At 43.4% G+C, this 9,728-nt stretch overlaps 1 protein-coding gene across 2 annotated transcripts; it reads left to right on the top strand.

The window, feature by feature from the left end:
• Positions 1-1,583: 1,583 nt before the first annotated feature.
• LOC144122085 (uncharacterized) lies at positions 1,584-9,501 on the top strand. Of its 2 annotated transcripts, XM_077655603.1 has the most exons (5): positions 1,640-1,726; positions 4,849-5,964; positions 6,360-6,420; positions 6,772-6,937; positions 9,253-9,501. In XM_077655603.1, exons 3-5 carry the CDS (start codon positions 6,363-6,365, stop codon positions 9,371-9,373), a joined length of 345 nt encoding a protein of 114 aa, XP_077511729.1. In that variant the 5' UTR covers positions 1,640-1,726; positions 4,849-5,964; positions 6,360-6,362; the 3' UTR covers positions 9,374-9,501. The 2 variants fall into 2 exon arrangements, with proteins under 2 accessions (XP_077511728.1, XP_077511729.1); XM_077655602.1 differs by lacking the exon at positions 4,849-5,964 and having other exon boundaries at positions 1,584-1,726.
• Positions 9,502-9,728: the final 227 nt, after the last annotated feature.

The raw sequence follows: 9,728 nt of genomic DNA, 5'->3' as shown, positions 1-9,728 counted from the left end.
AGCAGTCAGTTGCCAAAGAAAATATGTATGATAATTGTAGAGGAAGCTCTTTGTTGTTTGAGGCCAGGACGGAAGTTTTGCGGACTAAGATATACAGTCAGGTTCCACGAGATAGACGCGTTGTGCGTTGCATGCGAAGAGGAGGAGGAAACGGCTGAACACGATACTTTTCTGTAAAGAGCTTCACCCTACAGTGGAAAGCAGCGGGGCTGTTTTATCCAAGGCATTAGGGTTTAAAAACAATGAAGGAAAAGTAGATTTTAAGCTGGTAGAAGTAACCAAGCGAAGGTTATCTGATTGGTGGCTAAAATCAAGACAAGAGTAAAATTTTATAACTCGTGCTGGGTGGCTTGAGCCACCTTCCGATTTAAAGGATTTAGCCTTATCCATCCATCCATCCATCCATCCATCCATCCATCCATCCATCCATCCATCCATCCATCCATACATACATACATACATACATACATACATACATACATACATACATACATACATACATACATACATACATACATACATACATACATACATACATACATACATACATACATGCCGGCCCGGCCCGGCCCGACCGGTTCCCCCTCTCGTTGGGGCGCCGCAGCTTCGCAAATCTACGACAGATGGCGCGCCGAACGTTCTGCGCATCATATGCGCAAGCGCTTTTCCTGGCGCAGCCGCTGCGCCGCGTCTGAGTGGTTGGACTGCACGACTTCCGAATCCCCGCCCGGCATGGTGTCGCCAGTTTGACGCGACTGACCACACACGCCACTCGCCCGCGCGCCTAGGGGTGCGTTCCAATACTCCCAAGTAGACGGCTACTTAGACGTCTAGCCGGAGGGCCGCCATCTTGGGACGCGTTCCATATCTCACGAAGCCGTCTAAGATGACTGGTTCACCGAAGTCTACATCGATGCAGGCTAACTTGCTGTCTAAAGTTGGCGGAGCTGATGTACGCGGATGAGCGAGTCGTGCTCTTGCGGGCGTTGGACTGTATCCAGAGTATAGGAAAGGAAAGATATGAGTCATTCTATTATGTTATTTGGTGCGCAAACTAGTGGGTTATTAATCTTCGTGGACGTGCGATTCCTAGCAGTGAATCACGTAGGAGAAAGTTGTGCAGTTGGGAGCTTTGCTACAGCAGCGGACGCTGTAGGTCTGTTTACGTGGTCTGTTTACGTTATCCGGCATCTGACGATGCCGGATCTTAATTAGCACCTTGATTTTAGAGATTAATACTCGCTGCTGTCGTTGGGTTCCTCGACTTGCGTTAAGGCGGCTGGCGTGACGGTTAACAAAAGTGGCCTTCTGTTGCTGTATCAGTTGCATCAACTCTTTCGCGTACATTCTTTTTTATCTCTACACTGTAAAAAAAGTGTGTAAAATTACAGGCGTTTTTGCAGAAATTTACTGTTGCCGCACGGAAAAAATCTGTTACTGGAAAAAACAGAAAGGTGATCAAGCAAAAAAACAGACATTTTCTCTTTTTGACCGCCGTGGTCTAGTCACGTGCGTCTCTATTAAGAAGTAAGCTACGAATAATGCACCTGAACACCTTAAAAACATCCGTTTATTTTTTAAAGCCTAGAGTGTAGTAAACTAAATTTTTCGCACAACTAGTACTATGTGGTTGCTTTTGATGCGGAGCTGCACTTCGCAAGATGACTTCCGCATGAAGAGGGGCTTGGTGTCTTCGTGCATCGATTTATTCGTTTCATTTGGAAAGGTGAGTGAACAAACAATCTCTGCCACTTGATACAGACAGTGTGATTTGCTTTGTGTCACCGGTGGAAATTTCTAAACTATATTGTAGATGTTGCGTGCGATGGAGGTGGATTACTGTAGCGAAATATTAAGGCATGGGAACATAGCTCGCATCTCACTAAATAGCGGGAAAGCCCTAGCCCTGCGTAACTTTCATCCTCCGCCTTGCGGTTTCAGGCTGCCTACGCTCCGTAAACTGTTCATGGTGAAGGTGCAGCTTTGACACGCAGTTAAAAGTTAAAACGAACAGGACGAGCGCTCACGCGCGAATCACTAGCCGCCGCGGACGCCGCCGTAGCGGCAAGCGTCGTGTGTCTATTCCATATTTCATTGTGCTAGCTTCTAAATCGTGCCGCGGCCTCGCTACCGCAACCACGCAGTCCTTAATTTTCATCGCATTCACGATTGCATCTAAAGGCTATCTGAAATCTTTGCAGCGTGTTTTAACGTGGTGTGTGCGTTAAATTTGAGATCTGCCAGGGCTCGGGTTCTCGCTTGAGCTTCGACTCGCGGCATTGGCCGCCGCGCCGACTGTCGTTATTCGGCCGGCGCACCGGCCACTCGCGCGAGCCGAACCAGTCTCGCGAGATTCCAGCCCTGCGCCAGCTTGTCGTTTCGAATGCAGCGGCATCGCATCTTGCTCACGCGGAGCTACGGCTGAGCGGAGGCCGTTCGGCTCACGGTATCTTTGAACTCACGAGTGTTCAGACTCTGCATGCGTACGCGAACTTTCTCGAGTAAACACAGCTGCGGTCTTGGCCCTTGCCTAGCTGTCGACAAGCAACGTCGACCCGGAGGTGGATCGTTCGTTTCCAGCTTTGCGGTTGCTACGCGGCCTGCGCTCCCCCGTGTATTGCGGTGGAGCATGTCTTCGCCTCAGTAGGCTCGGCGGCCTGGTCGCCGCCGCTGTATCGGCATAAGCGTCAAATAGATTCCACACGGCTTTTGCTATGGCTGTGAAATATAATCTGAAAATTTTAATGTTGAATATGCTGTTTGATCTGTTTGTCCGCTAATGAGACTACCATATTGGACTATATCACGTATTACGGACAGTTCTGGACGGTGAGATGCATGTTATGCGGGGAACGGGTCGTCGGTCACCCGCACGTGTCAGTTCTCTTCGGAGGCTGGCGCAGAATTGCAAACGGCGTAGATGCTTGACTGCATGCTTAAATTACAATGAAATGAACACTACCTGAACTCGAGGTAGTAAAGAACTAAATACTGACACTTAATTACCGACCCTTAATTAGCGATAAACAATTAGTGAATAAAATGGCTATAAATGCTCCGAATGTAATCAGACGAACGGTATTTGACCTGGAGGTAGTAAAGGAGAAATGGTGACCTCTGATAAGTGACCCTTCATTAGTCAAAAGCAATTAGGGAATTAAATTACCAGAAAATCAACCAAATCAACAGTACTTGGACTTGACATAATAATTTAACAATTAGTAGTACCTGACTAGTGACCGCTAATTAGTGAAGAGTAATTAGTGACTTAAATAACCAAAATTCTCCGAATGTAATCAAATTAACAGTACTTGAACTGGACATTGCAGAGAACTAAATATACTTGTATTGAATAAAACTGATTACTTATAATCAGTTTTGGTCCAGTTTGGCTGAGGTCAATTTTTGGGTGAACCATGCTGAAATTTGGCGGTGGCCCGGGCACCAAATTCCAAGTTAACTCATGTTCGGGTCATGGTTGCCCTTGTTATGGCTATCATGTATAGGCACAGTGTCATCACTATGCTTGGCTAACTGGTATAGTGTTCCTATGCAGCTGCTTCACAAGTAAGCAAGAGCAGAATTTTCTTGGGGTAGGAACCTCCGGATTAGTGCTTTCGCGCTAAAAAACTGGCAGAAATGCATTCACAACCTGAGCGGAAGGCTCCCGGCCTTTGTAAAGTAGTAGATACTAACTTAAGGCATCCGCAATCACGCTGCAGCTCAGTCAAGAGAGCCTGTAACTAAGCCAAAATAAAACCGCAATCATCACGCACTAGTGCATGGCCGCGGTATTCAAAGCAAATGCGACGATAGAAGTACAACGTGGACTAGCTAACACTGATCATCCATTTACTTTGCGAGACAGATGCATATATCAGAGAACAAGCCTAAATAACAGCTCCTATGTAAGGCACTGTTTGGGTTTCAGTATAAAAAAAGAAAACGACTTCTACCATGTTCAGGACAGGTGTGTTCAAGCTTATGTATTCAAATGCATGCTGTTCACAGTACAAATTAGTATCTACGGTGCTGCTATACTAATTGGTTGAAAGTCAGCATGCGAGGCGTCTCCCAATTAATGATTGATCAGAAATTGTTCTTTTAGTTACTGCGCCAGCAGTTACAAGTGCAATGGCTATGAGGCTCCAAGATATCATCGAAGATTACATGACAAGCAGAGCAGCTCTGTTCCCAAATATTCCATTGAGGCCAAAACACCATTACCTTCATCACTATCCAATGCTTATTATGCAGTTTGGTCCCCTGATCAGATTGTGGATAATGCGATGCGAGAGCAAACACAGCTACTTCAAGAAATGTGCTAGAAATTGTCAAAATTTCAAGAATTTGACGTTGACTTTATCTCAGCGGCATCAGCTTTTCCAAGCTTACAAGAACACAGGAAGCAGTACTGACGTTCTCGACAATGCATCTACTTTCATGATCAGCCTTTGCAGTCCTGAAATTCAGAACGAAGTTCGGGAAGTTGTTTCTGATGAAGGGGAAATTTTCTCAACACAGCAAGCAACTATTCGGGGTCTGTTGTATGAGTGCAAAATGCTAGTTGTAATGTCACGGCAGAACAACGAACTAAAGTTTGGGGAAATACAGCTGATCCTGTCGAAAGATGCCCGGCATTTTTTTCTTGTAAAAACTGTTAGTACATCGTATGAACCAGGAATGCAGTATTTTAACATCTTAAGTAATGACGGTCCAATCAAGTGCATTGAGCTCGACAGCTTGCTTGACAACACACCATTAATCCAGTACAACCTTGCCCGCTGCAGTTATCCTGTTTTTGTTTTGAAGCATGGATTACTTGATGGAGTTTGAACTGTGTTTCAGATAGCTGCAATGGAGTTGGAACAACGAATTTCCAACTGGCTGCCAGCCCTGGACAAGGAGATTGTAGAGCTGACAGTCCAGAAGCTGCAGCAATGTGGTGAGAGTCCCTGGAACATCTGAAGTATGTGGTTGAAGAGGATTTGCAATTTTTAAAGCCCATCAGCAGAAGGATTCTTCTTGAAAGGTTTCACTCAGCGGCTACGCCCAACCCACCAGTGTCACTTTCTCCCAACGACATTCAATCGCCTACAAGCACACAGTGTGCAAGCTTTTCTACACCTTGGGAGGTTTTCCCACCAAAGCTTATGAAGCCTTGCCAAGAAGGGAAGCGTCCAGTAAAGAGCGACTTGAATGAAATGGTACAACTTGTGAGTGACCATATTCTTGCCATAAACAGGAAGCCAGGTCGCAAGATCTTGAGGGCCATCGCAGCTGAAATTGTGAGCCATTACCCGAAGACATTCGAGGACACCCTAAATGGGGCAGTAATTGGCTCGGGTATTGAGACACTCTTGTGGAAACTTGAAAACTGTGTTAACAACAAACGAAGGCCAAGCTCTGAGCAGCCACATCAGTTCGAACCGGACGATGAACTGGACTTGAGTGTCAAACGAGTGAAGATTCTGAGAGACTCATATGGGTGTGTGGCATGGCAGCCAAAGCTTCCATCTGACGAGACTGCTGACTCACAGGAGAAGAAAAAAGACGACTTGCTGTCGCAGTTCAGGCTTGCGTTTCCAGATGAGACCATGGTTGCACAGCTCATGTCAGAGACTTATGCATCACAACGTCAGCTTATCAATGCATCCAAAAATATTCGAGACATTGAGCGAAGCTGGCCATTTCTGTTTCAGGCAAAGCACCTGACCAACCACGTAAACATCTTGCTAGGCTCAAATGTTGCAAAGACTTTCGATGACCGACTAAAGACTGTTGGACGGCAAGTTTTTCGTTACGCACACAGCCAAGTAAAAAAAGAATGTGTGAAGTCTTGTCTCCAAGAAATAGAAGCTGCCAGAACTAACAGGAAGTCAGTGGCAGTTGAATACGAAGCCATGCCACTACTACTGCTCGCAATCTTCAGAAGACAAAGAGCTGTTTTACAAGCTAACAGAGGTAAAAACTGATAAATGTAGTTTGCATTATTTCCTTGCAGTCGTCGCACGTTAATGCACAATGTGAAGTGTCCTATTAATTTATTCCTCCCAATAATCAAGTCAGCACTGCCTTTTATAACAGTAGTGCAGTGATTGTTTTACCCACGTCTCTAACATTTGTACTGAGATAACAGAAAAATCTGGAAGTTTTATGTCAACCTTGCCCATAAACAAAAATTTATCCTCAAAGCCAGCAGACTTGCTGCGGTGTGTTTTAGCGTGCGACGCAATGGTAACTCATATTTAAGTGAAATGGCCTCTGTGTTGAGGACTTAAGGCAACATTTTTCTTTTATTACATGCCATTGACTGATCCTAATGCTAATGCACATGTGAATTGGATTTTTCATATAAGGAGATGGCCAGCGACGATGACTTGGGGGATCTGCCAAGCTGTCCTTTCATCTGCGCGAAAGGTAAGATACTGATGACTGACTAAAGGGGCAGTTCTTTTTTGCTGAAAAATGCACTAAATGGTGCTACCTTGTCCGAAATGCAAATCTTTATTTTATTAGACAAATGTATGCAATTTATTAAAAGACACTTCCCGCTGATTGAAATGCTTAATGAGTATTGCTGGCTCGATGTGCCTATCATATATAGGTCAATGCAATCTTCATCGTTATCCCTTCCTCGTTATTCACTTATCCTCCTAAACCTAATGGTGATGGACCCACCCCTCTGAATAAAGACTTTACGTGTAACTGAAAGACGTAATAAAAAAAGGACAAAGCGAATAATAATGCTTCCTTCCAACTCTTTTCCAGGATGGACTTTTCTCACTGCTAATTCATACACAATCTGCGTGGACACCCATCCAGTGCTTCATGCATCGAAGCCAGACGAGGCCTTCAAGCTGCTGTTCTTTGCCCATTTTGCTTTTAACATCCAGTACCAGAAGGAGACGAGCCTGTGCTTGGAATTCACACAGAGGTAAGAACTGAAGCCAATGTTCACTCACCTGTACACTTGCCTGACGTCACAGCACGCCCTGTGCAAATGCATACTGCAGTCTGCCAATCTTCCAGAACCCTATTTAGAAAAGCGGTTACTACGCTGCTAAACTGAGTGTACGCGAAGAAAATGCACTTCAACTGAAAAGCTTTTTGAACAGTGTGCGTGTTCATCGAGAATATCATACTGTCAATGAAGTTTGCTTATAGAGGTGAAAGTTGGCATTTCTTCAGTTTGGCATTGAACTAGCACTGGGACGCAATAATGCTAAAGATATTTGGTAGTGTGCTGTAGTATAGGAGCAGCAGCGAAGAAAATTTGCTTTAAGGTAGGGAGTTTTAGCAACATTGTAGTACAAGAAATTAATAATTGATTTACCATTGACTGACGTAATAACATGCCCTCATTATCCAGTCTCATTTTTGAAAATATGTGTCAAACAGCGAGACGTCATAAAGAAACCTTTTATCTCTATAGTTAACAGTACAGCAGCAGCTTGGGATCACGCCTGTGTGCTGTCTATTAGTTCTGCTGGAAGGCTAATGCAAGAGCATACAGACAAGGATGCATTCTAGTAAATGTGAAGGTCTGAGATCAGGTATTTTGTTTGTTTTGTTATAATAAAGCACAACACCAAAAACAAAGCAAGTGACAAGCACGCAACTGTATTATAAACGTTAATTTTTTTAACCTTTGCAGCCTTCTATTTTAAAAAGTGTGAGAAATGCGCCGGTGCTTTCTATTGTGCTGTATTGTACTGCAAAGTGGACATTATGTACCTCATAAGGATGAATAATTAGATGATTAATCAGCTTAAATTAGCTAACAAACTTTACTATTTCTGCTTTTTAAAGGGAAGGTTGTATTGAAAAATTTATCTGGCAACATCGAAGGTTAAGCTTATTTTTAAATTTTGTTACTCGGCAATGTATTTCGAAGTATCGAAGGAAACCTTGTTCAATTGGCTGGCCCACTTTACCTATCTATACAATGCCGTAACTGCGCATCGTATTCTTGCCGAAATCTAGTTAACTTATACATCATAAAAGTACACTAACTGTGCCTGTACTTGCTGCATGCATTAGAAGTGCGAGAAGCGATTTTTCTATGAATATGCAATGGTGGAAAGCTGACTCAACGAGCTTTCGTATGTGTATTTTTGTTGGTCGATGTCTGGAATGATACTGCCATTTAGGAGTATTTAAAAACAGCTCATATTCAAAGTTGACGACCATCAATTTTGCAACATAACCTACCTTGCTTCTGAGATGAAAAATAGAAAAGTCAGTCAAAGTTAATTATGTAACTACAGATACATTTGAGGCACCTAATGTCTGCCTTGCTGTACAGTCCAGCTCAGAAGACCACACCGACGTAGCTAAGTATTTAATACATACCTTCAAAAGTGACAAAAATCACCCTGTATATAAAATATCAATCGGAAGGAAAAAAATGTCTCTCCCGCTCTTTTTCTGCCGCATCTCACACACACACTTAAGGTAATGAAATCGGGGTACGGATTTCAGGCTGTTTTTTATGAGAGAGGGGTGCGTCCTGACATGGCAAACCGTTGTAGCAAGGTAGGCAAAAGAGACCTAACATTTTATTAAAGCACGTTTCTCCTTGTTTTATCCGTTCAATCCTCCTCCATTCATAGGGCCACATATACTGTAGTGGCTATGAGTTCCTAGGGCGCATAAGCTACGAACTAGTCCGACACTTTTATCATTACCCACTGGATCAAAACCTCACTTGTGGAGATGAAAGTCGATCTCAAGTAATTCAATATGTGGTAGTAAAATGAGGTGATCACTGAGAAGCAAGGTGCTTAAATGACTTCAGTAGCATCCTAGATACTTCTGTTTCCAATGGTACCTGTATGACCGGAAACTCCAACACATGCCTCGTAAACAATGACATTGTAGAAGCATCGTATGCTCTTTCCGCCCGGCACTGCCTGTGAGTCATTCTGATCTTTGGTTGTTGATAAAACGAATCTTGCTACTTTATCGCTATGAGGAGCTTGAAAAGAAGGTTTGAGCAGCAAAGTGATGCCTCACAAAGCTAGAGTTTTATTTCTGGGTGGGAACAGGTAAGATATTAGTGTTTTTTTTTTACTTAGCTTTTACCCCTCACAACGTAGCGGATCATATATGAGACCTGATTTTTTTAACACATCCGCCCTTGTCAGAGTGGTTGTGCAAGTGTAGAACGAATATATTTTTGTCTTTCAACTATAAAAATTAAGTTTTTGTGCCTGGTCGTTAGTGATAGCTCGTGGCTCTTTGTTTCAGGGCTATTGCAGGTATTAATCCTGCAAGAGGAACAAAGGTGCAAAAGAATGGCGGGAAGCAGCACTGCCTGTCACCAAGAGTGGCTGCACTCGCAACGGCTTTGAAAGACTATGACTTTTAGATTTTTAGTTTCTGTTGCTTGTGTTGTATAGCATTTTATTATGTTGGGCTCAGAAATAGTCTTCGAGCTATAGAAGACTGCTGATGCTGATGTGACTTTCGATTTAATAAAGTGTTCATTCATATCAAGCTGCTTGGCTTTTGGTTCTCAGGCAATGCTATACTGATGAAAATCAGTGTTGTGCAAACGTTTCATATTTAGATATTCTTAAATTACTTCACGCAACTTCCCCCGAGCAACGAATTATGTAATATCACACTTTCATTGGCATAAACGACGCAAAGTTCGTATTTGTAATTTAATGAGCCCTTGTGCTTGCACAGAAACCGTATTTTGTGCGGGGAAAAAAATTGTA

This window comes from Amblyomma americanum, chromosome 2, assembly GCF_052857255.1.
Source record: "Amblyomma americanum isolate KBUSLIRL-KWMA chromosome 2, ASM5285725v1, whole genome shotgun sequence".
In the NCBI taxonomy this organism is placed as follows: Eukaryota; Metazoa; Arthropoda; class Arachnida; order Ixodida; family Ixodidae; genus Amblyomma; species Amblyomma americanum.
Note: the sequence above shows the minus strand (reverse complement) of the source record. Positions and strands in the feature narration are given on the sequence as shown.

What these genes read in the sequence shown, in the direction of transcription:
- LOC144122085 (XM_077655602.1), top strand. Translation starts at nt 1,625, where the DNA reads ATGTGGTTGCTTTTGATGCGGAGCTGCACTTCGCAAGATGACTTCCGC. An exon ending in TATTCGTTTCATTTGGAAAG is followed by an intron (nt 1,727 to 6,359) that starts GTGAGTGAACAA and finishes TTTTCATATAAG; the next exon opens with GAGATGGCCAGCGACGATGA. An exon ending in TCCTTTCATCTGCGCGAAAG is followed by an intron (nt 6,421 to 6,771) that starts GTAAGATACTGA and finishes ACTCTTTTCCAG; the next exon opens with GATGGACTTTTCTCACTGCT.